The sequence below is a fragment of the Anopheles merus genome, chromosome 2R (assembly GCF_017562075.2).
Source record: "Anopheles merus strain MAF chromosome 2R, AmerM5.1, whole genome shotgun sequence".
Taxonomy (NCBI): domain Eukaryota; kingdom Metazoa; phylum Arthropoda; class Insecta; order Diptera; family Culicidae; genus Anopheles; species Anopheles merus.
The window spans coordinates 62,223,686-62,250,798 of record NC_054082.1 but is presented as its reverse complement, the minus strand read 5'-3'; the positions used below and the strand labels follow the sequence as shown (position 1 = coordinate 62,250,798).

General features: G+C 42.2%; 3 protein-coding genes across 3 annotated transcripts in view; 2 read left to right on the top strand and 1 right to left on the bottom strand.

Moving 5' to 3' along the window:
- Positions 1 to 8,532: 8,532 nt before the first annotated feature.
- On the top strand, positions 8,533 to 12,699 carry LOC121600873. The gene is made up of 2 exons (XM_041929660.1): positions 8,533 to 8,629; positions 9,929 to 12,699. The coding sequence occupies exon 2, from the start codon at positions 11,707 to 11,709 to the stop codon at positions 12,697 to 12,699; it is 993 nt and encodes a 330-aa protein (XP_041785594.1). The 5' UTR covers positions 8,533 to 8,629; positions 9,929 to 11,706.
- LOC121588771 (uncharacterized protein K02A2.6-like) lies at positions 12,688 to 15,215 on the top strand. The gene is made up of 2 exons (XM_041907094.1): positions 12,688 to 13,546; positions 13,683 to 15,215. The coding sequence occupies exons 1-2, from the start codon at positions 13,302 to 13,304 to the stop codon at positions 14,113 to 14,115; spliced, it is 678 nt and encodes a 225-aa protein (XP_041763028.1). The 5' UTR covers positions 12,688 to 13,301; the 3' UTR covers positions 14,116 to 15,215.
- Positions 15,216 to 15,317: 102 nt separating this feature from the next.
- The window catches only part of LOC121603610 (muscarinic acetylcholine receptor gar-2), a 274,048-nt gene continuing 262,252 nt past the window's right edge, over positions 15,318 to 27,113 (bottom strand). The window contains exons 3-4 of the mRNA XM_041932600.1: positions 18,533 to 19,107; positions 15,318 to 18,442 (exon numbers count right to left, since the gene is read on the bottom strand). Of these exons, the coding sequence (XP_041788534.1) occupies positions 16,050 to 18,442; positions 18,533 to 19,107 (2,968 nt within the window). The 3' untranslated portion in view covers positions 15,318 to 16,049. The remainder of the gene's footprint in view (positions 18,443 to 18,532; positions 19,108 to 27,113) is intronic.

The following is a 27,113-nucleotide window of genomic DNA, read 5'->3' as shown; positions in this document are numbered from 1 at the left end:
ATGTGTAGCGCACCCGGCAACAGCTCTGGTGTGTTGCCCGGCGCATCCGATCTGCATGTCAGCAATAATCGATCGAACCAGCCAGTCCACAACTAGCCAAGCTGTCAGCAATTAGTTCAGATCTAGTTTAGCACTCCATGAGTAAGGAATAATAGTATAGTTCTGTTGACAGTGTTGTAGCAATACCTCGCTGATACGGAGGTGGTTCCGAAGCCTCTAGAAGGTTAACATAGGCTCTCCACCTCCTACTCCTAATCAATACGTCCCCGTCGTACAGAACGGTAACATGTCTCTCAATTATCCAAGCTTGGGTATACGGGGAAACCCAACCCCTTGGGCGGATGGGTTGCATGGCTAAATGGAGAGGTGGGTAGATGATTTATTTTCATGACTCTACCTGGGAGCGTCTGATCTTCATGTCAGGAGCGGCTTCCCCCCAGCGTATTTCTCTTCCCGAAGGGCTGCACTGGCTTCTTCCGTCTTGGCGCGCTGCAGGACTCTACTAGGGAAGAGACCTTGCAAGCCACCCTCGTAAAAACTTCACCGCAACGAACATTAAACAAGAAGAATTACCGTATCGGACCAATCGATTTAGACCCACGCAAGGAAAAAGGACTTACGATTGGAAGCTCGGGACATGGAACTGCAAAACCCTCTCATCGGATGTGAAGACCCGAATTGCGTTCGATGAGATCCCGCGGCTTCGAAGTAGTAGCACTTCAGGAGGTATGCTGGAAAGGCGTGACGGTGCGCCAGTACCGTAGCAACTGCACGATCTACCAGAGCGGTGAAAAGACGCGCGAGCTCGGTACTGCGTTCATGGTGTTGGGTGCGACGCAGCAGAGAGTGATCGGGTGGTGGCCGGTCAACGAACGGATGTGAAGGTTGAGAATTCGTGGCAGATTCTTTAACCTGAGCATTATTAATGTGCATAGTCCGCACCTTGGGAGCACCGATGACGAGAAGGATGCCTTCTATACGCAACTAGAGAGGGAGTACGACCGCTGCCTAAAACATGACGTGAAGGTCGTCATCGAAGACCTTAACGCTCAGGTCGGACAGGAGGAGGCATATAAACCAACAATTAGAAGCTTCAGCGTCCAAAAGCTGACAAATGAAAACGGCCTCAGGCTGATAAACTTTGTCTCCTCCAAGCACATGAGCATCCGCAGAACCTTCTTACAGCATGCACACCGCCATAGCTACACCTGGAGACACCCGAAGGGTGATTCAACGTCGACCACGTTCTGATTGACGGAAGGCGCTTCTCGGATATTATCGACGTTAAAACGTATAGAGGCGCAAACATCGACTCGGTCCATTTCCTGGTTTCCATGGTATAGCTGCGCCAGAAACTCTCCGTGGTTAACAACCAACGGAGTCAGGCCACCCCAAGGCTCAACCTGGATCGGTTGAAGTGTGCTGATGTGGCGGAGGGGTATGCGACAGCGCTCGGGGAAGTGCTACTGGCCGACAACAACATTGCCCCGATGCCCCTCGCAGACCACTGGCGTATGGTGAAACGAGCCATCAGCACTGCAGCCGAACACAAGATCGGCCGCTTACCACGTGGAGATAAAAAGGAATGGTTCAACGAAGAGTGCAGACGAGCACTATCCGAGAAGAATGCAGCGCGCGTTCGCATGCTACGGCATGAAACCCGTCAGAACGTGGAGATCTACAGACGACTGAGGAAACAGTAAACCCTGCTCTTAGATGCCAAGCAGCGCCGTTTTGAAGAGTCGGGCGAACAGCTGCTGGAGCAGCTTTCTCAGTCAGGGGACACCCGCTTGTTCTACAGGAGATTGAAGGAGGCACGGAGCGGGTTTGCTCCTAAAACTGCAATGTGCCGGGATGCAGAAGGAAATTTCCGGACGGACGAGCGGGAGGTGATCGAAAGGTGTAAGTGCTACTACGAAGGACATCTGAATGGAGCAGATGCAGGAGAGGCTGGCGCAAGTGGCAGAACAAGGCAACCACCACAGCAGCAGCACAGCTGTAACAACAGCGACAGAATCGGTGCAGACGACGAGGTGCCCCCGCCATCTCTGGATGAGATGGGCAGCGCCATCAAGCAGCTTAAGAGCAATAAGTCTGCCGGCAGCGATGGTCTGGCGGCCGAGCTCTTCAAGATGATGCCGGAGAGGCTTACCGTCGAAATGCATCGATGATCGTGAAAGTCTGGGAACAGGAGGAACTACCGAAGGAATGGAAGCTGGGTGTTATTCACCCAGTCTACAAAAAGGGCGACAGACTGGATTGTGCGAATTTCCGAGCTATCAAAGTCCTGAATGCCGCCTACAAGATCCTGTCCCAGATCCTGTTCTGCAGACTTGCGCCCCTTGCTACAAATTTTGTATGCAGCTACCAAGCTGTGTTTGTTGGAGGCAAATCCACCACCGACCAAATTCTCACTCTACGGCAGATCCTCCAGAAGTGCCGAGAGCGCCAGATCCCAACGCACCACCTGTTAATCGACTTCAAGGCGGCCTACGACACCATAGACCGGAAGGAGTTATGGAGCATCATGCAGCGGTACCACTTCCCTGGGAAGTTGATCTGGCTGTTAGAGGCCACCATGAACGGGGTCTAATAAAGAGTAAAAGTGAGCACAAACGTAACTGTGATAGTGTGAGTAGATTAGTCGTCGTAGCGGCAAGCTTTGCCAGTTACGACACGATCGCAAACAAGAGAACAATGCATGTCCAGTGATAGTAGTGGATGTACGTCTATCGTGATACCTAACCGAAGCAAGAAAATCGGTTTGAAAGAATAAAAAGGCAAACGACCCTCATCCTCATCGTCGTTCAGCACGTGCAGCTTAGTGACGGAATATGAAGTAAGCACAAGTGATCAAAGTGAAATGTCCACTGTAGAGATGGACGTCGACGGGTTTCAACCTGTGTTGAAAAAACGTAGCGCAAAAGGTGCTAAAACTGTTATCTCTGCACCAGTGGCCCCAGCTTCTGATGCCAACTCTGCTACGGTGACCCCTCGCGTGTCATCCCCCGTTCCATCTTCCCCGTTGATAATCATGCTGCCCCAACCACCTCTCGTACGGTGACCCAAACCTCTCAACGGATGAATGCTCCGGTTCCACTTGCAACTGGACCCTTAGAGGAACCAAAACTGCCACCAATAGTGGTTAAAACCATGCATATTGCTACGCTTAAACTTGCGTTGCAATCTCTAAACGTCAATGCCCTGTATCAGCTTTGTGGTATTGGGACAAAGGTTTTCACCAAAGGATGAATGCTCCGGTTCCACTTGCAACTGGACCCTTAAAGGAACCAAAACTGCCACCAATAGTGGTCAAAACCATGCATATTGCTACGCTTAAACTTGCGTTGCAATCTCTAAACGTCAATGCCCTGTATCAGCTTTGTGGTATTGGTACAAAGGTTTTCGTACAGTCGAAGGTACAGTTTGACGCAGTGATCCAATTCCTGGACGATTCTCGCGTGGAGTTCTTTTCTCACGAGATAAAGTGGGAAAACCCATTCAAAGCAGTAATCCGCGGCCTTCCTTTGATGGAACTAGAAGACATCAAGACGGAATTAGTTGAGCATCACCAGTTGCAAGTGCTGGAAATATTCCGAATTAAACGGCGTAATGAGGAAGAACAACCGTACCACAACCAACTGTACCTGGTACACCTGTAACGAGGCTCGTGTACTCTTGCTGGTTTACAGTCAATCAGGAGTGTGCAATCTGTGATTGTTCGATGGGAGGCCTATCAAAATGGATCTAAAGGTCCTGTACAGTGCGGCCGATGCCAAGGCTTTGGTCATGGTTTGCGGAATTGCCGCTTGAAACCCCGCTGCGCTATATGTGCTGAAAATCATCTAACGGATACGTGCCCTACTAAGGAACAGCCAACCGTTATGAAGTGCATAAACTGCCAGGGATCACACCGTGCCAATAATGTTGTGTGCCCGCAACGTACTAAGTATGTTGAAATTTGCCAACAGGCCAGTTCGTGTTCTCGTAATCAGACGCAACGCCCTGTGGTACGACTGACTCCAGCACCGCTGAAATCTATGCAGGATTTCCCACAGCTCCGTACAATCGCGCCGCCCTCTACTCACTGCAGTACCGCACGAACTACTACAGCTCCGGTTACACCGCCCGGGTTCCAGTATAATTTAGCCCAGCGCCTGGCTGCTGCTCAACAATCCGAACCAGCTCCTGTAGAGGACGAATCACTGTATGACGCTAGGGTTTTCGAGGATTATATAGACATGTTCAGCGAGTTGTAGATTCGTTCAGTCATATAATAGACTCTTGCAGCGAGATATAGAATTATTCGGAAGTAGGCGTTGACATGTTCGGTTATACTGTAGAGCTGTCACTTTCGTACCCCTTGGACTGCAGCTTGGATCATTCTCATTAGAAGGTAAACAAACGGTTTTCGTAAAAATATGTTTGTTTTAACTAATTCATGTATTAAACAGCTTGGGGAATGATTATTACCTACTTTTAGGACATTTAAGAATGGAAAATTAGACGCTGCCGTACAGGGTGTAAACAAAACAAATGACAGCACTACAGAATCGCTGAACATGTCAACGCCTACTTCCGAACAATTCTATATCTCGCTGAAAGAGTCTATTGTATGCCTGAACGAATCTACAACTCGCTGAACAGGTCTATATAATCCTCGAAAACCCTGTAAATTGAGTATTGTCACATGGAACGCTCACTCAGTGAAGAACAAACTTATCCCGCTAAGCGATTTCCTCCATCGTTGTAATATTGACATCGCATTAGTGGTTGAGACATAACTGAAACCTACTGTAAGTTTTTCTATCCCTGACTTTTTCACACACATGCTTGATCGAACCGGCTCTACCGGTGGATGAGTGACCATCATCATTCGTCGTGACATTAGTCACTCACTCCTTCCTCACTTTAACACAACAACAATAGAGGCAATCGGCCTACAACTATATACTAACAACGGACCACATCGAATAATTGCTGCTTACTGTCCTCAACAGTGCAACAGTGTGCTTGCCACAGCATTTCAAAAAGATCTGAAAAGCATCAGCTGCGCCACCACGAAGAGTATCGTGGGAGGCGATTTCAATGCGAGACATGGTTTGTGGGGCAACCCTTGGAGCAACCGTAATGGAAACCTTCTAGTCGAAGTTGCTCAACTATGATTTTTCACCGTTGAGCACCCTGACCAGGCTACACACATACCGGCCCGTGGGAATTCCAGTATCATTGACATCTTCCTGTCAAATTCACTATCACAAAACCAAAAGTGATTGACGCACTAAACTTGGACCACTTCCCCGTCGCAACGGAAGTGGACGTTGACTGTCCCAAAATTTCAACTTATACGAGGAGGAACTAGCAACGAGCTAATTGGGATCATTTCGGCACAATAGTCGACAGGAACATAGATTCTACTGAAGTGACCACCACAAGTGACATTGAAACAGCAATAACAAATCTGGAGGCGACTATCAACAGGGCGGAGCTGATAGCAGTATTAGAAGTGCAGGTTATGGAATACATTATTCAGCTGGACTATCACACCAGCCTCCTCATCAAGACGCCAACGGGCGATCTGGCGAAAAAATACCATGCAGCCGTTCTGTCAAGGGTCATCTCAGCTCGAGTCGAGGAAATACGCAACAACAATTTCGGGACTAAACTAGCTGCTTTCGGTGACAACTCCAAAGACCTGTGGAAGATGCAGAAGATCCTTAAAAAGAAACCAAGGCCGATTCCTCCCTTGGTTTCCAACACAGGTAGGACACTGATAACCGCCGAACAAATAGCAAACGCAATTTCGCTCCAATTTGCCAACGCACATTCTCTTGGTGACCGTATTAGCAGTCCTCTGGAATCGGAAGTAGGCAGCAGTATTGGTCAACTACAGCAAACATTACCAACAGGCGTGGAGATGTCGCCTGTAACGGTGAGTGAAATTTCATCTACTCTTAAAGGGCTAAAGAATTTTAAGGCACCAGGGTTCGATGGGCTTTTTAACATCGTGCTAAAACACCTCAAAGCCAAAGCTCTCACCCTAGTAAGTAACATTCTTACTAGATGCCTTAATCTAGCTTATTTCCCTGACGCATGGAAGCACGCTAAAATAATCCCCATACTGAAGCCCAGGAAAGATCCAACGTTTCCGGCCAGCTACAGAGCAATTAGTCTTCTTTCAGCGTTGGGGAAGCTGTTCAAAAAGATTGTGTACAGGAGGCTCAGGATAGTAGTCGATGAACTTAATATCCTACCAGCGGAGCAATTTGGATTCCGAGAGGGTCACTCTACCACTCACCAGCTGTTACGGTTTCACAACACGCTACAATGTAACAAACGAGCGTCCAAATCCACAGCCATTGTTGTTCTCGATGTCGAAAAGGCCTTCGATAATGTGTGGCACGATGGTCTGCTGCATAAAATGATGCGGTTTGGCATCCCACTCCATCTCACAAAGTTGATGTAGAGCTACCTTAGCGGAAGGTCGTATCAAGTCTCACTTGGTTCGATCAATTCGCTTACCAAAGACATCCCGGCTGGCGTCCCGCAAGGCAGCATACTAGGCCCTCTGCTATATACATTGTATATAGCTGACCTGCCAGAGCTGGCAAGATCCTGTCAACTGTAACTATATGCTGACGACACTGCAGTGACATTTAAGGGGAGGTGTTTACCACAACTTCGCAAAACCACCCACCGTTGCTTGGATATCATTCTAAAGTGGATGACAACCTGGAAAATTGCACTCAATGAAGGTAAAACTAAAGCGATGATTGTCCCACACAGGTAGAAAGAAAAACCGCTAAACCCTAGCATAACTGTAAATATGGACGGTATTCCACTTACATGGGAGAACGAACTTAAGAATCTAGGATTAATTATAGATAAAAAAATACTTTTTAGATGTCACACCATTAATATTGTTAAGAAATGTGCAATACTAACAAAGAATCTCTACAGCCTTATAAATATAAAATCTAAACTTTCAATTAAAAATAGAATTTAAAAACAAGTATTCATCCCAACAGCTACTTATGGGACATGTATATGGGAAAATTGTGCCATGATGCATAAAAAAAGAGTGCAAGTAACTCTAAACAATGTACTAAGAATGATAACTAATGCACCACCAAGGACTAGACTAACTCATCTCCACGAAATTACAAAAACCCTAACTTTAGAAGATATTAGCATAGCTAATGGAGAAAAAATGCAAACATCTTGTGTGAATTCATCAAGTAATATTATAAGAATATTTCTTTCTAATATTAGGTTAAGTTGTACAGTTAGAAATAATCTTTAGCATAGAAAAAAAATCCGTCAGATCATACCATATTGTATTCATACCATTCCCACTTGCAAAACGGAACGGTCTCAGGGCTAATTATTATAGATTAGGCGTTGAAAACCAAAACTGTTGTAACTCGCGGACCCCTCACCATCAGTAATGTAAACATAAAAGTAAAATAAACTTTAAGAAGAAGAAGAAACGCGAAGCAGCAAGTATGGATTGAGAATCAATGCGACGAAGACGAAGTACCAGCTTGCCGGTGACTCAGACCATCTGGGAAGCAGTGTATTAGTTGACGGCGACAGTCTCGAGGTGGTAAAGGAGTTTTGCTATCACGGGACGGTCGTTACTTCGGACAACGACATCAGTAGCGAAATCCGGAGACGCATTGTGCAGGGGAATCGTGCATATTTATGGGCTTCACCGACTGCTGAGATCCAGAAGACTTCGAGCCCGAACGAAATGTGAGATATATCGCACATTGATTCGCCCGGTGGTCCTCTATGGACACGAGTCCTGGACCATCCGAGCGGAGGATGCAAGCGCTCTGGGCGTGTTTGAGCGACGCATCCTCCGGACCATTTTTGGCGGTGTGTTCTAGCATGGAGCGTGGAGGCGGAGCAAGGAGTATGGCGGAGCATGGAGCTTGCTGAGCTGTACGGCGAACCGAGCATCCTGACGATGGCGAAGGCTGGTAGGATACGATGGCTGGAGCATGTCATGAGGATGCCGGACTCATGCCCCACGAAGAAGGTGTTCGACAGCGATCCCCAGTTCGGCATAAGGCGCAGGGGAGCACAGCGAACTCGATGGCTGAACCAAGTGAAGCGAGACCTGACGGAGATCGGTTATCTGCATGGATGGGAGGCTACAGCCAGGGATCGCGTATCCTGGAGAATTACTGTTGACCGGGCCATGTCACTGTAGGGATCAAGAGTGAGAGACAGAAGTTTTGTGAAATCAGTGAGAGCGAAAAATATTGAAACATGCAAAAATGAGGATGAGAGAGGAGAAATTGGACGAAAGCAGAGATTGAGATGGAGAAGGCGCGCGGAAAAGGAGACGGACGTCTACCGGTAGCTAGCGGTAGCTGGGATCAAGAGAGAGTGAACTCCGAGAGTGAATCGAGTGAGAGAGAGTGTGAGAGAGAGAGAGATCGTGAGATCAGGGAGAGAAGACAAGTCAGGCGACAGGGAGAAATAAAGGAGCCTCGGGCCAGTCTTGTGGTTGATCGCAACGAGATCGGTTGAGCGTGAAACAAAAAAAAAGAAAGAAATTAAATAAAAAAAGTTTAAAAAATATTTAAAATGTGTGACGATTACAACAATGGCGCAGTCGGTAAGTTTGGTGGTTTGATTAGTTCAAGATATGCTATTTCATATATAAAAAGGCAAAATAAGGTACTCGGTGTTTGTTTCGCGTGTTTTGCGTGCGTGGTGTGCGTGAACAATGTAAGGACGGAATTGACGCTTTAGCACTACCATTGTTCTCTTAACAAAAGACCGTGCATAAAAAAAAAGTGTGGACAAAATTGGCGCTCATACACCAGCCTTGTTCTTTTGACGTGATGATGTGTATGTGAATAATGTGTGGTCGGAATAATAAAAAAAGGGGAGAGCCTCGAGCAGTTCGGTTTGTATTATGATACGAATAACCAATTTTGATACAAAAAAAGCTACAACCTCGAGCGGTTTGCGCATGTGTATGATAAAATGAGAGCCTCGAGCTTTTATATTGTAATACAAAAAAACCAATTGCATGTATATTAAAAAAAGCGAGAACCTCGAGCTGTTCGCACGTATATATACATATTATAAAAAAAAGAACGAGAACCTCGAGCGGTTTGAACGTGTGTATGAAATAAAAAGGAGAGCTTCGAGCGGTTCAGTTTATATTGAAATACAAATAAACAATTGCGAGTATCTATCTTCTATATATATAAAAATCTCGTGTCACGGTGTTTGTTGCGAGCAACCTCCGAAACGGCTGGATCATTTTCAACGAAACTTTGCACACATCTTATGGTGGTATGAGAATAGGTTTTAAGATATAAAAATCGTTCAAATATTACGCTAAAATTAATTTAATAATGATTTTCTAACTCCCATACAAAGAGCAGGATTGTTTTTTTGTTGTATGCAGCACTTTGACACTTGGTGGAAGGTGGCTGGCGGTTTACACTCGATGATCGGATCCTGAGATCCCCTATGACGACGGGCACGATACAAATATCCCAAGTAAAAAAGCAATAATGGAATATTTTAGTTTTTTTTTTTCGAAATAACTCAGTTTGTCGGGCCAGCTAGTAAATATATATATAAAAAGCGAGAACCTCGAGCGGTTCGCACGTATATATATAGTAAGAAAAGGGGAACCTTGAGCGGTCCAAACGAATTTAACATAGTAACAGAACAAAAAAAAACTAGCTTGCAGGTGTTCAATTGTAATTGTGATGAGATGTGCTGATATGCAAAAAAAAAAAACGGTGATTCGAGTGGGGGGGGGGGCGACTCAACATGTATTCGAAGAAACCTTACCGCACGCGTGCGATCGTGCTACACACACTTTGAACGCTATTAAAATAAAAAGGGGTACAGGAAACTGACATGAACTATTCTATTGTTGTCTTTTTGTTAGCGACAGCGAAATAACAAAAGCGAACGTTTACGCTTTGATTCGGGCTTTGGAGAAAGAAAAGCAGAAGAACTCCTTTTTAGAATCACTGTTAAAGGATGGTTGCGTGAGTTCAACGAAACGACGAAATGACTGGATCGAGGAACCTTCCGACAACCAATTGTTCGAAGCTACTCCTCGTGGATGTTCTACATTTCTTGATTCTGGAACACAATCCACCAACGAGGCTTCCATGTCGGCGTCCATGTCTTTCGCCACATTGCAAATAGCCGTTTGCCAACCGAAAGACGGAAAAGAAGAAGTGGACAAGACGACATTCGATAGATGGAGAGAATTATTCGAAGCGGCAATGGAGTTTGCAGGAATTACCAGTGAAACTCTAAAAATAAATGCCTTTAAAATGAAGGCAGGCCCTTCACTGTTGGGTTTTCTAGAAAGTACGTCGACAAATGATTCAGCAAAGCATGCGAAACTATTTCCATACACTAACACAATGGATCGATTAGATAACTATTTTAATTCCCATTATTACGTGTTTCGTCAGCGTCAAAAATTACGCACGATGAACCAAATCAAAGGTGAATCGGACTACCAATTTGTAAAACGAGTTATCGAATCTGGGAAATTATGTAATTACAACGAGGATCAATTAATCGAAACAATTATTGACGTGATAAAAGTGCATGCTATTAACCCCAAAGTACGTATGGCAGGATGGAAAATTCTCAAAAAACGCGGAACAATAACAGATCTACTGGAAAAAGTTTGAACATGCGAAATAGAGAAATTTAACGAAAACGCTTTCGCTAGAGACCACAGACAAAATGAAACTTCATTAGAGGTTTCCGCTGTGTCGCATAACACCAACGCAAAAATGTCACGTCCAAGGGAGTTTCAACGTGATTATCCCTCATACAAACAAAAACATTGGGGTATGCAGGAGAATAGAGGCTTTAGCAAAGGCGAATTTTCAAAATTCTCCACAAATCGTTCATTCGGTATTCGTCACATCCTGTGTTGGAGATGTAGCAGCAATACACACCAGCCAGAAAACTGCTACGCAATAGATAAAAGATGCCGCCGCTGCAATGTCATAGGGCATATAGAACGTGCGTGCCATCCTGATCTCTTAATCAATAGCAAGCGCTATCCGACAGATGTTGGCGAAACGGCTGTACCTAATAAAATTCGGAAAATTGCTGCTATAACGGAAAGCGGTATTCCCGGAAAGTCGGATCACGAGCAAACAGCCGTAAGTGAGGCTTTTCCAACCGAAGCTGAGTAGAAACCAACTTATTTTTGTTTACTCTTTTACTCCATTTATTATTTTTTTATGTAATACAACAATACACACTTTCCTAAATTGGCGATGAAATTTAGAATGAATTTCAATAAACCTACTTGATTTAATGAATAGATAAACAAATTCCTTGAATACAATACATATGCAAGTTGTGGCGTTAAAAAAAAATTAAAAAGGCATGTATTTATTGGGCTATGATCGAGAATACAAACATAAACTAAAACATATGCAGGAATAAATATTCTTAGACATAGATAGCTTCGATTCGATCATAATTTACCATCATTTGTTTAACGAATTCTATATAATAAAATTTTTATATTTACGTTTTAGGATGTATCGCAACAAGTGCTTCAAAATAATCCCATCGAGATCAATAATTTCGTGATGGAAAAAAAAATCTTTGCATAGCATTTGCCAAGAAAAAATCGATCTCGTGTTCATTACAGGTTACGTAGCGGGCTTCGCTATTAAATTTATGATTGATTCGGGTGCGGATGTTAACACAATAGGGAAAGATAGTTTCGATTGTCTATCAAAGAAAGACCCTAAGTTGTCTCATATTTTCAATTTAAAGAAAGGGTCTGATCACCATTTAAAAGCATACGGAATGGAAGAAGACATTCCGGTAATAGCTTCCTTCGTAGCTGAATTATTTATATCTAACGACCGCCCTCGAACGATGGAAAAATTGTACGTCGTGCCAAACGAAAAAGCATTATTAAGTAGAAACACAGCATTGCGATACAGCGTTTTACAGCTGGGCATGAACGTTCCAGTTAAATCATATTTGAGATATAACACAATTCGATTATTACCCGGAGAGATTTTCGTATTGAAAAATTGGACCGAATTCCCTAAATTTAATGTTGCTCCTGTAATGTTATCATACGATAAAGAAATGCCACCATCCCAAAACGTATTCACCAGTATTCCACCAGCGTTTAAAAACGAAACGCTGAAAAGATTGGACGATCTTCTAATTACGGGCATCATAGAACGCGTTACGGACAAAATGAAAAATTCATTCTGCTCATCTTTGTTGGTAGTTCCAAAAGGTAAAAACGACATCCGTTTGGTCGTAGACCTAAGAGGTCCTAATAAAAGAATCATCAAAACACCATTTCGAATGCCAACATTGGAGGCAATTTTATCAGAATTAAATGGTGCCTCATGGTTTTCCACGATCGACCTGTCGAGTGCTTTTTTCCACGTGGAATTACACCAAGACTGTAGACAGCTGACGAATTTTTTCGCTAGAAATGGTACATTCAGATTCAAGAGACTGCCATTCGGTCTGCGCAACGCCCCCGACATTTTTCAAGAATTTCTACAAACAAAAATATTGGCAGGATGTCCAGGTGTCGTGAATTATTTAGACGATATTTTAGTTTTTGGTAGCTGGAAGGAAGAGCACGATTGTAATTTAAAATTACCCTCCAAAGACTGCGTGAACATAACGTCAGGTTAAACTCCACCAAATGCGTGTTCGGATCGCAATCGGTAAAATTTTTAGGGTTCAATTTATCTGGAGACGGATGGCGAGTTGAAGACGATAAAAGGAAAGCAGTGGAAAATTTTCGAAGACCGGAGTCGTTGTTCGAGGTAAAAAGTTTTTTGGGCTTGGTTAACTTCATCGAGCGCTTTATCCACAAACGTGCCGAAAAGACTGCAAACCTTAGAGCACTCGCAAAGTCAGACACCTTCTGGACAACACAGGAGGAACAAGAATTCGAATACTTAAAGACAAGAGCATTAAACTCTATTGTCAGGCTCGGATATTTTGACCATAAAGATCGTACGGAACCATATGTCGATGCGTCTCCGACCGGGTTAGGTGCAGTTCTCGTACAATACAACGAAGAAGGTAGTCCGCGTGTAATATCGTGTGCGTCTAAGTCCCTTACCCAATCGGAACAAAAGTATCCTCAAACACAAAAAGAAGCAATAGCGATCGTTTGGAGTGTTGAGCGATTTTCATATTACCTGATAAACAAATATTTCAAAGTAAGGACTGATTCAGAAGCCGACGAATTTATTTTTGGCGGGTCTCATCGCACTGGTAGACGAGCTATGACAAGGGCAGAAGCATGGGCTTTACGTTTACTACCGTATCACTTCGGCATCGAGAGAGTTCCTGGTAATATGAATGTCGCCGATGTTTTATCCCGACTAATTTGCAAGTCACAGGTTGACGATGCTTTCGACGAGGACAACGAAAAGCACATATTGTATTCTTTGGATGCGGGAGACATGTCTATTTCGTGGACGGAAATACAGACAGCCTCGGAGACAGACGAAGAACTGGAAGCAGTAAGGTTAGGAGTTCAAACCGGAAAATCTAACGTCCAATGCTCTTAAACGTTATGAATCCGAATCAAAACATCTAAGAACGCTAGGTCACATTGTTTACAAAGACGATCTAATAATTCTACCTACATCTCTTCGTTCCAGAGCAATTAAAGCAGCTCATCGGGGTCACGTTGGTTGCGAAGCTACCAAACGAATTTTACGGGAGTTTTTCTGGTGGCCGAATATGGCAAAACAAGCAGCTCTATTCGTATCTAATTGCGAAATATGCCTGGTTATATCTAAAAGGAATCCTCCTATACCTCTTTCCAGTAGACAACTTCCAGATGGACCATGGGAAATTTTACAAATTGACTTTTTGTCCTTACGTGGCTACGGATCCGGTGAATTTCTCTTAACCGTAGACACCTACTCCCCTTATTTACATGTTTCTGAAATGAAACAAACTGATGCCAGAAGTACTAATGCCGCCCTTTGTAGAGTATTTTCAGTTTGGGGGCTACCTCTCATCATACAGAGCGACAACGGACCTCCTTTCCAGGGATCAGAATTCATCGAATATTGGGAAAGTAAATGAGTGAAAGTCCGAAAATCGATCCCTTTAAGCGCGCAATCCAACGGAGCCATCGAAAGGCAAAACAAAGGAGTTATTAAAGCCTTGGCAGCGGCAAAACAAGAAAGTAGGCCCTGGAGAATGGCGTTAGATGAGTACATCCACGCTCACAACACACGGAAGCACCATTCACGGTTAGGAGTGACGCCGTTCGAGCTGTTAGTCGGTTGGCGATATAGAGGAACATTTCCGTGTTTATGGAACTGGAAAAACAAATTAGACAGAAATACGGTCCGAGAAAATGATGCGTTTTCAAAACTGGTTAGCAAGCAGTTTGCTGATAGTCGTCGAGGAGCGAAGGAAAGTAACATAATGGTAGGCGATATCGTATTGACTACTGTTTTACAAAGATCTAAGACAGATCCTACTTTTTCGAAGGAGAGGTTCACAGTGTTAGCAAGGGAGGGAGCAAAAGCCGTTTTAATTAATGGGAAAGGTGAGAAGTTAACTAGAAACATACAAGATGTAAAAAGGGTCCCCAATGGGGCAACAGAACAATCAATTGAGGAGGAATAAGTAGACCAAATTGAAACTACAGAAATCGATTATAGCGAGAGTGATCATTTAAAAAGACCCAAAAGAATCGTACAAGTCCCTAACAAATACAAAGACTCAATTATGTATCATATTTGCTACCAAGAGTAGGGGTGATGGAAGATGTAGGGATCAAGAGTGAGAGACAGAAGTTTTGTGAAATCAGTGAGAGCGAAAAATATTGAAACATGCAAAAATGAGGATGAGAGAGGAGAGATTGGACGAAAGCAGAGATTGAGATGGAGAAGGCGCGCGGAAAAGGAGACGGACGTCTACCGGTAGCTAGCGGTAGCTGGGATCAAGAGAGAGTGAACTCCGAGAGTGAATCGAGAGAGAGAGTGTGAGAGAGAGAGAGATCGTGAGATCAGGGAGAGAAGACAAGTCAGGCGACAGGGAGAAATAAAGGAGCCTCGGGTCAGTCTTGTGGTTGATCGCAACGAGATCGGTTGAGCGTGAAACAAAAAAAAAAAAGAAATTAAATAAAAAAAGTTTAAATAATATTTAAAATGTGTGACGATTACGACAGTTACATCGACGTGCTCTATTGTGAGCAGGCCAACAAGAGAGAGAGAGAGAGAGAGAGAGAGAGAGAGAGAGAGAGAGAGAGAGAGAGAGAGAGAGAGAACCGAAGTTGAAGAGTCTAAATCCATGATATCATGTTCTTTTAATGTAAAACAATGTTTGATAATTTATTAATTTAGTTTAAACGCAGTTTACACGGTATAGAAATTTAAGATCGGGTAGTTAGGGAATATATGGAAATGTGTGTGTATCGGTTATTAGTTAGGAATTAAAAAAAATACATCAATTTCTTCTCAATGACAACTTTTAACCCGAAAATCTAAATCGTCGTATCTGCTTATCGTCGTAACTCAAGGTGGTCGTTACTTGGGGGACGCCTGTAGTTTTTTTGATTAGTGATCAGGACTTATAGCATAGTGAGTAAGGTGTAATAAGTTTCATTTCAGCTAGAAATTCGGTTTTTTAACTTTATGATAAACATCTCAGATAAATTCTCTCCGAAGATTCTACTCATGCCGGCAGGAGAAATCAATTGATATTTTTAGCAAATCTATTTCTGAGCTGATATTGAGATGTATTTTGTAACAAATGGCTTATACTAAAATAATCGTAACATTTCTGGTCGTTTTTAATGCCTTTTACGGTTTTTATGTTTTTATCATGTTTTATAGTGTTTATATCTTACGCCTATTATATTATATATTTTTTTCACATCTTCACATTACGCCATGATTACCTCATAATTTCTGTTTCATACATCATTATTGTCCTATATATTTGTTGATGTTTTATTTTTATTTTTATTTATTTGGCTAATTACTTGGCAACGAGATAATTAGAGCTTATGTCATATGCAAGTCCCCTCGCAATATGCGCGTAAAAGTTTTTTTAAATTGTTTGTTAGCAAGGGCATAACAAAAAGGATTCATAGGACTGTTAGCATAGCAAAGGAAATACGAAAACATAAAAAGGTGCTCATTAACGCAAGGAGGTTTTGAACAAAATCCCACTACCAAGGCCAATACATGGTAAGGCGTCCAACAAGCTACGAAAGCGCCTAATATAAACGAAATAGTTCGGAATGCTTTTCTGGCACGGTTTTCAGATTTAGATTTTTGTCGGCTAATTCCACCGATTGGTACGTCAACTATTGGGGTTTTCATACCTTGATTCAAACGCTTACCAATAGATTGAATAAACCATGTTTTTTTTCTCGAGGATTCTCGTTCTATGCACTTTTTTGAATTCGATGTATTTCCAAAATTAGTTGCGGTTGATGTTGAAATGTTGGACAATACTCTACATGCTTGAGTCGAAACATTTTGGGAATCTTCTTCAGCAGCAATCAACATATTTGAAATATCATAGTATCTGGATGACAATTTAGTTATGTCATCAATATCTTGTTTTTGGTTTTGAAGATTTTGATGCTCCTCAAAGTAATTGGTTTTTGTATTATTTAAATTAAAGCATGCGGAAGAAAGGTTTGTATTGGACTTTTCTATATTGTCTGTACTTACAGTAACGGCGGTGTTATTCATTGTATCTTCCATTGATGTTTGTGCATGATGATAAGTTATGTTTTTGTTTGTAGCTGCTTCTGGAGACACTAAGTCCATGTTCAAGTAAGATGAACGGATCAGGACTGTTGGTGAAGGGGTTGGGCATTGAGCAGTCGCCTGAATTAGAGCTTTGTGCAAGAGTGTAGGGTTTGCTATGTTCTGAGCACTACATCTAGAATATTTATTTAAATGTGCAGAATCATCTAGAAAAGTAAATGAAATATCTGAGTGATTAATTTCATTTTCTGGGGTGGGCAAAATAACAGAACTTTCGTCCATGAAACGTAGATCCGCACTGTCCAAGCTTTTCAAAGGATCAAAAGTACCTGTAGTATCTTCTATACTGATTGGGCTTTGTGGTCTTTGCTCTCTTAATTTAAGATGATTTACATGTGCAATTTGAAATCCATTAGACGATGAATCCTCCATTATTTGCTGTAAACATGTAGTTTTACATGAAACCTTGGCCAAACTCTGCGTAAGCGATATAACAGAGGGTGGCGCAAATGATAATTCTTGATCTATTGCTTGATTATTAGTAATACCATTTAAAATATTATTTTCATTAGTGCTAGATAGTTCTTTCTGTTCGAATATTGATGTGCACAAACATTTGATAGGTAATGTAGACAAATTATTTCCTAAAGATATTGAAGAAGTTGCATTATTAGATGTAAGTACTGAGGCAGAGGCTGCTTCAACTAACATTCCTGCTACAGATGATCTCTTATGGGAAGGCTTTACATACTGTACTTGTTTGACATATGTAGTATGCTCTTCATCTGAATCAAAAGCGGGGCTGCTTGAGCGTTCGCTTTTTTCCCCTTCGATTCTTTCTTCGTTCCCCTTGTAATCCCCTAGTGTATGTGATACGTTGCTAATGATTATACCTTCATTAGTGTTTTCACTCGTTAAAACTGGTGGATCTAAAGATTTGCTGAAATTATTATCGTTGTTAGATGGTGACATATGTATATTAATGGACGTTGACTGCAACGAGTTGGTTGATTGGATCTGTAAATCAAACTTTCGAAACGCTTCGTCACCAGCACATAATATAGTAGCTCCATCAAGTTTTTGTACTAAAGGTGATGAAGATGTCATTGGTTTATCCGTGCATAGTAATGTACTTTGAGTTTTAGAAATTCCTATACCTGCAGTACGACTAGCCATACCTGTCATGGCACTGCTGAGTGCTACCATAGATTGCATTTTACGTTGCTTGGCTTCACTTTTCTTTTGCATGTCATAAGCAGTTTTGTAGATTCCTCCATACAATACAAACAATACCACGAGAGTAGTCCAGTAATATCCAATTATGAGCGCAGTATTGAAGATGGGATCTTTTAAAAACTGAACTGCACACTGTCCAGGGAGCAAATCGCGATATCCAACAAAGTGCTCCCATCCAAAAATTGATATAAAGAAGAGCAGGGCTGGAATAATCCATGTAATTGTAACCATCCAGATGACTTTGTTTTTGGTTCGCCAACTCCTATATTTAGCAGCTATTTTCACTGAGCAAAACCGGTCAATTGTTATGAGCAGAACTGTATACTGCGACACCAGACATACAGTATAATCTACAGAGAGCCAAAGATCGCAGAGTAGAGGGCCCAAATTCCAATATCCCATTAGTACATAAACCGTGTAGAAAGGCATCGACACAGTTCCTGTGTGTTTTTGTTACAGAATTAAAGAGAGAAAATAAGTATTAATTAAACACTTGGCTAAGTTAAGTTTACTTGCCTTTTGATACTTACCAATAAGCATATCAGTTGCAGCTAGAGAGGCGATAAAGTAGTTGCTTGGTTGTCTTATGTTTCGATCAACAATAAATGCTAATAGTACTAGTATATTGCCACCAATGGTTAGAATTATACAAATTGCTAGGCAAATTGCGATGAATATTGTTGGCCAAAGATCAAAAGGTGGTAACACCTGCATGATGCTTTCATCAATGATATCAAAATGATAAGGAACTTTTGAGAAACTTTCATTTGGAAAATAATTTGAGCTTTCGTTGACATAAGAATGTGTGGATTCATTTGACCAACTGAAGAGAGTGAAGTTACTATATGAATTCAAATGTTCAAATTCTTTAATACTACTAACGCCAGTCGCAATGAGCGTGGTGTCCAGCGAAAATCTGAAGTCGCTCCCATTTAGTCTGCTATTTGATCCAATTGTTTTTAGAAATTCAGACGGCACAATTGAAATACTTTTCTGTTTTAAGTCGAGGAAATTAGCAAGTATATTTAAGCATTCAGGATAATTGAACATGTCCAATTGCGAATCGAATTCTCCACATTTTTTTTCCTGTTTCCTCTTAAGCTTCCTGGAATAGAAAATAAAAGAAAGAATGTATTACTAAGATAAGAATAGAAATATAAGTTCGATGTGAACACATTTTCATCAGGGATTTCATATAGGATAAAAAAATCACCTAATAAGAACGTCGTATTGAGAACGCGGCAGTATGACTTTAATTAATTTAGTATTGTGGCCAGGAAAGGTTTAACTTTTATCTATGTTTATTAACACATAATGCACTGCCTTGCTAACTTACTTATCCGGCGCTACAACCCGTCAAGCAAAATGAGTATCTTGTTTGAGTGATTTATATATCAGGAGCGAAATTCAGTGTATCTTCGTTCAAACCGATAGGGTTAATGTACCAGTATTGGGCAGGTTAGTGCAGCAGTTTCACAAAAACTGCTCGTACACTTACAATTTTTAATATTTTTCATTAAAGTGACATTATTTTCAACGATAAACTATCGTATTATGGTGTATTATTTTTTATTTGCCGAATTAAATGTATGTTTTAGAGATAATCGTGAAAATTCAAACACTGTTTTTGTTCCTAGTTTCGGCAGCTTAGTTTTATTTTCGGCACGCCGTGACCCTATTTTCAGCAATGCGAACACGGATCAGAAAATGTTTTAATCAATGCTAAAAAAAAGTAGACTAACATATTTAAAACAGTTTTACACTATCTATTTCGTTTCGTGTAGAAAGTAGATGGATAAAAAATTATAAAAAACATAATTTAACTGAAAAATCATCAGAAATAACAAACATTTTCACCTTTCACCATTAGCATATATCTCTTGTTTAAGTTTTTCTTCTTGAACTTTCAATTCATTTTTATTTTTTTATCTCAAATATTGTAAGTAGTTTCTCAATTGTGAATTACGAGATGCGAATGCTAAAAACCCTCGTAAAAAAATAAAACAACAACAACAACAACTCTCTCTCTCTCTCTCTCTCTCTTTCGTAAGATTGGTGTTGAAATTCACTTTAATCAATAATGTTATGTTAGCCATTTTGGTCATTTTGATAGCATTTTGTACAGTCGCTTTAATATGAGTTACAAACAAAGTAGGCATTGAAGAAAAGAGACTGTCTGGCGGCTTTAGAGTACGGCTCCGACTGACTCACAAATTATTATTTTTCTCTCAGATATTGGATTATTTATAGTGAAATTGGTGATATTTGATACAAGAAATGTCGTTTTGTGTGTCGACAAACACATTTTAGTGTTTGATTGCGAGCATCTACATGACGCCCACGGGCCTGCCCACGCCCGAATGCAGAGCCGATGGAATACGATTCTATCTTCACCATTAACTTGAGAGGGACAGAGCTTATACCCCGAACGTACCCAAAAGGTATGCATGCTTCACTCATCAGGACCCGACAACGGGATACGGCAGGTAAGCAGTAAAAATGCTGCTACCTAATACGCATACATGTTTAACGAACACAACTATTCGGGTTTAGTTCGACAAAGGTGGGATGGGCGCCAGAACGCAAAGGTGCAGACTTTTTCATGATTTTGTATGACTTCGGGTGTTTTGGACCACGCGTGTAGGCGCTCGCATTCAGTTTTGAAATAATATTCAGCAAAATCAAAAGAATTTCATTGTTTCAAGTTTCGGCAGGAGCCCACAGCATTGATCGGTCAAAAAACAACATTTACCGTGTACCTTTTTTCGGCACCATTTAAAGTGAATAATTACCTGTTTTTCGTTATTTTAAAAATCCAAGCGAGTTAGAATAAATTCTGCAATTAAAGAATCTTTAATAAAAACCACACTTTCATTGTGTAAGTGCTCTGGTTCTCTTAATAATGAAATCTACCGAAAAAATGGGTGTTGAGACAATTTTCAACGCGTTTTTGCGTAATTTCACGTTTTTAGTTAACCTGTCGAAAACAGGTACACTGCTATTTAGTGGTACATATTATTTGTAACACATTCCCTACATATAACGTTTCCTATTCCTTTTTTAGCAGAAATGAGAAAGCAATTTGATATGAATGTGCTTTACTTCATTCACCTGGGTATTATTCACTCAGTCTAGAAAAAGGGCGACAGACTGGATTGTTCGAATTTCCGAGCCAAAACAGTTCTGAATGCTGCCTACAAGATCCTTTCCCAGATCCTGTTCTGCAGACTTGCGCCCCTTGCTACAAATTTTGTATGCAGCTACCAAGCTGGGTTTGTTGGAGGCAAATCCACCACCGACCAAATTCTCACTCTACGGCAGATCCTCCAGAAGTGCCGAGAGCGCCAGATCCCAACGCACCACCTGTTAATCGACTTCAAGGCGGCCTACGACACCATAGACCGGAAGGAGTTATGGAGCATCATGCAGCGGTACCACTTCCCTGGGAAGTTGATCTGGCTGTTAGAGGCCACCATGAACGGGGTCTAATAAAGAGTAAAAGTGAGCACAAACGTAACTGTGATAGTGTGAGTAGATTAGTCGTCGTAGCGGCAAGCTTTGCCAGTTACGACACGATCGCAAACAAGAGAACAATGCATGTCCAGTGATAGTAGTGGATGTACGTCTATCGTGATACCTAACCGAAGCAAGAAAATCGGTTTGAAAGAATAAAAAGGCAAACGACCCTCATCCTCATCGTCGTTCAGCACGTGCAGCTTAGTGACGGAATATGAAGTAAGCACAAGTGATCAAAGTGAAATGTCCACTGTAGAGATGGACGTCGACGGGTTTCAACCTGTGTTGAAAAAACGTAGCGCAAAAGGTGCTAAAACTGTTATCTCTGCACCAGTGGCCCCAGCTTCTGATGCCAACTCTGCTACGGTGACCCCTCGCGTGTCATCCCCCGTTCCATCTTCCCCGTTGATAATCATGCTGCCCCAACCACCTCTCGTACGGTGACCCAAACCTCTCAACGGATGAATGCTCCGGTTCCACTTGCAACTGGACCCTTAGAGGAACCAAAACTGCCACCAATAGTGGTTAAAACCATGCATATTGCTACGCTTAAACTTGCGTTGCAATCTCTAAACGTCAATGCCCTGTATCAGCTTTGTGGTATTGGGACAAAGGTTTTCACCAAAGGATGAATGCTCCGGTTCCACTTGCAACTGGACCCTTAAAGGAACCAAAACTGCCACCAATAGTGGTCAAAACCATGCATATTGCTACGCTTAAACTTGCGTTGCAATCTCTAAACGTCAATGCCCTGTATCAGCTTTGTGGTATTGGTACAAAGGTTTTCGTACAGTCGAAGGTACAGTTTGACGCAGTGATCCAATTCCTGGACGATTCTCGCGTGGAGTTCTTTTCTCACGAGATAAAGTGGGAAAACCCATTCAAAGCAGTAATCCGCGGCCTTCCTTTGATGGAACTAGAAGACATCAAGACGGAATTAGTTGAGCATCACCAGTTGCAAGTGCTGGAAATATTCCGAATTAAACGGCGTAATGAGGAAGAACAACCGTACCACAACCAACTGTACCTGGTACACCTGTAACGAGGCTCGTGTACTCTTGCTGGTTTACAGTCAATCAGGAGTGTGCAATCTGTGATTGTTCGATGGGAGGCCTATCAAAATGGATCTAAAGGTCCTGTACAGTGCGGCCGATGCCAAGGCTTTGGTCATGGTTTGCGGAATTGCCGCTTGAAACCCCGCTGCGCTATATGTGCTGAAAATCATCTAACGGATACGTGCCCTACTAAGGAACAGCCAACCGTTATGAAGTGCATAAACTGCCAGGGATCACACCGTGCCAATAATGTTGTGTGCCCGCAACGTACTAAGTATGTTGAAATTTGCCAACAGGCCAGTTCGCGTTCTCGTAATCAGACGCAACGCCCTGTGGTACGACTGACTCCAGCACCGCTGAAATCTATGCAGGATTTCTCACAGCTCCGTACAATCGCGCCGCCCTCTACTCACCGCAGTACCGCACGAACTACTACAGCTCCGGTTACACCGCCCGGGTTCCAGTATAATTTAGCCCAGCGCATGGCTGCTGCTCAACAATCCGAACCCGCTCCTGTAGAGGACGAATCACTGTATGACGCTAGGGTTTTCGAGGATTATATAGACATGTTCAGCGAGTTGTAGATTCGTTCAGTCATATAATAGACTCTTGCAGCGAGATATAGAATTATTCGGAAGTAGGCGTTGACATGTTCGGTTATACTGTAGAGCTGTCACTTTCGTACCCCTTGGACTGCAGCTTGGATCATTCTCATTAGAAGGTAAACAAACGGTTTTCGTAAAAATATGTTTGTTTTAACTAATTCATGTATTAAACAGCTTGGGGAATGATTATTACCTACTTTTAGGACATTTAAGAATGGAAAATTAGACGCTGCCGTACAGGGTGTAAACAAAACAAATGACAGCACTACAGAATCGCTGAACATGTCAACGCCTACTTCCGAACAATTCTATATCTCGCTGAAAGAGTCTATTGTATGCCTGAACGAATCTACAACTCGCTGAACAGGTCTATATAATCCTCGAAAACCCTGTAAATTGAGTATTGTCACATGGAACGCTCACTCAGTGAAGAACAAACTTATCCCGCTATGCGATTTCCTCCATCGTTGTAATATTGACATCGCATTAGTGGTTGAGACATAACTGAAACCTACTGTAAGTTTTTCTATCCCTGACTTTGTCACACACATGCTTGATCGAACCGGCTCTACCGGTGGGTGAGTGGCCATCATCATTCGTCGTGACATTAGTCACTCACTCCTTCCTCACTTTAACACAACAACAATAGAGGCAATCGGCCTACAACTATCTACTAACAACGGACCACATCGAATAATTGCTGCTTACTGTCCTCAACAGTGCAACAGTGTGCTTGCCACAGCTTTTCAAAAAGATCTGAAAAGCATCAGCTGCGCCACCACGAAGAGTATCGTGGGAGGCGATTTCAATGCGAGACATGGTTTGTGGGGCAACCCTCGGAGCAACCGTAATGGAAACCTTCTAGTCGAAGTTGCTCAACTATGATTTTTCACCGTTGAGCACCCTGACCAGGCTACACACATACCGGCCCGTGGGAATTCCAGTATCATTGACATCTTCCTGTCAAATTCACTATCACAAAACCAAAAGTGATTGACGCACTAAACTTGGACCACTTCCCCGTCGCAACGGAAGTGGACGTTGACTGTCCCAAAATTTCAACTTATAGGAGGAGGAACTAGCAACGAGCTAATTGGGATCATTTCGGCACAATAGTCGACAGGAACATTGTTGCGTACGACCTCATTATGAAGTAAAAGCATTTATGCGGATGTAGCGAAGTAAAACACTTCAAGTTAAAACATCTCAAGTTAAAACAAAGTTCAAGCAAAATACGCCTCAAGCAATAGCGCGCGCTTCAGAAACGCAACAAACATAAACAGGTAGTCAACCGTTCTCACGGTTCAAAAGAGGAAGTAACTTACGCAATTCATAAACCTTAGGTACATGTCGCATTAAGTATAAATAAACTTGTTATCAAAATAGTCATAATTACAGTTAGCTGACCTATATGTGGTCAGCAACTAAATAGCATATAAGAGATGAAAACCTAAATAAAGGAGCGCATTCGAACACAAACCTCAGAATCGCTCGTTTCTTAATAGTCGGAGGCACTCTCCGGTCGACGAAGGAAAAATATACCCGACTCGGTGTAAAGCACCGGCGTTGGGCGCTGCGACGGAGCAACACATCCGCCAGCAGCATTAATGGTGGCTCCAGAGAGGATCTAACGACCTCCTCGTAGTGAATAGCACGTGATTCAGTCCAGCATAAGCGCCGAAGCACCGTGAGTGAAATAGAACGGCAACTAAGTGCGTAAAACAGCACGACCGCCAAAAAACCGCGAGTGAAAGTGCGTAAAATAGTGAAGATCACAACCGTGAGTGAAATAGATAGGCAACAAGGTGCGTAAACCAGCACGACCGCCAAAACACCTCGAGTTAATAGTAGTGAAATAGTAAGGATCACAACCGTGAGTGAAATAGATCGGCTACAAGGTGCGTAGACCAGCACGACCGCCGAAACACCGCGAATGAAAGTGCACAAAGCATTAAAATCAACACCAGGAGTGGAAAAGAACGGCAAATAAATGCGTAACTAAGCACGACCGCCGAAACACCATAAGAATAAGGTGACATCATAAACAAAACCCGAGAACCGTTAGCGAACCCAAGAGCACGGAGGGTACCGACAACGATATAAACAAACTAACGGCAAAACGTCAAAAAGCCAAATCAGCAAAAGGCTACGCCAACGTAGTTACCATTCGGTAGTTACACAGCAAGGTCGGCGACAACGAAATAAAAACAACGAGTAACAACAATCAGCTTAAGTTTCAATGGAAATAGCTGATTAAAAACATCGAATTAAACAACAACGAGTAGGCTTACTCGGTTTGGAACGGACAGCAAGCAGTGACTCATCGTCAGGTCCGACAAACAAAACGAACAGCGAGCGACTAGCGGCAAGTCCACCGGCGTCTCCAAGCAGCAAGCAGCAAGCAGCGACTCATCGCCAGGGCCGGCAAACAAAACAAACAGCGTGCGGATAACGGTCAGTGCACCAGCGACTTCAGGCAGCAGACAGCGATCGCAGACGTTCCAAGTAGCAGAGCGGGGCCGGCAATAACGTGACAGATGAAAGCTAGTAGTAGGTTGGATACTAGAGACGACTATACAGCAGTAGTCGGACCAGAAAAGAACCCACAAGATCGACTAGCATCATCAGCAAGCGGACATCCGTGATACGGCAAACACAAGCATCTCAAACGCTGAGTGAGTAACAATGGAATTCATTACTAATCCAAACGGTCATTGTAAACTTTGTACTAACAAAGATGAGTGGGGGAAACAGGTCAGTTGCACGGAATGCGACAGGTGGTTTCACCTGAGTTGTTTGGGGGTAAAGAGTACCCCAAGGAATTTCGTATGTTCAAAATGTAAGAAATCTGAAGAAGAAAGGAAGGAGATAAAGAAGGCTCTAGAAGAATCACAAAGACTTTGCGAATTATTAAAGGAAAAAAGAGAGAAAGAATTAGAACAAAGTAGTAACAATAAAAAGGATTTGGAGCGGTTACAAGAGGAATTAAACGAAGCCGCTAACGATGGGAAAGAAATGCGTGAAGCATTAATTCAAACAGAGAAATTATTGCAGGAAAAGATAGATAATGAAAAACGAAACAAAGAATCACAGAAGCAGCAAGAAGAAGAAATAGAAAGATTGCAGAAGACTCTTGAAGATTAAATCATAATAGAACCAAAAAAGCAGGAAACAAAACAATTGCTAAGCGATAATGCTCCGAAACCCGAAACAAGCGAGGAAAATATTTCGCTTACCGAAAATATTAACAGACTTGTAAGCGCACTAACTGCTAGTTCTTCTGCTGGCAAAAGTACGCTTATGGAACTTCCTGAATTTGATGGTAGTTATAAACTATGGCCTCGATTTAAAACGGCCTTTGATGAAACAACTAAGAAAGGAAATTTTTCAAAGCTGGATAATGATAATCTCGAGAGAATTATCGACCGATTAGAAAAACTTTATGGTAACCCCGAAAGTATCTACAAGTCTTTGCTTTACGATCTCACAGCTTGCAGGCACATTTCAATAGAAAATCCAACATCAATAATAGAGTTTTCCAACGCGATGAATAATATGGTAGATAATATGAATTTACTGGGGAGAACACAATATTTAAATGATTGATGCTCCTAAGCGACCTCATAGCACGGCTATCAACAGATCTTAGAAATAAATGGATTGCAAAAACATTAAATGATCAAGAGATTCACACATTAAGTGATCTTGCATTATGGATAAAACCAACCGAAGACCTAGCGGCAGTGTTGGTAGCAAATGAAAATGGTCAGAAATTTCGAGGGCACCGACTAAATGCTCACTTACAGCCCAAGATGTATTCTAAAGACAATCATTGTCTGGTATGTGGAAGGGCTCATGAAACAACTCAATGCCAAGAGCTCATAGATAAGCCAGTATGGCAGAGATGGAAACTGTTAACCCAAAGGGGCATTTGT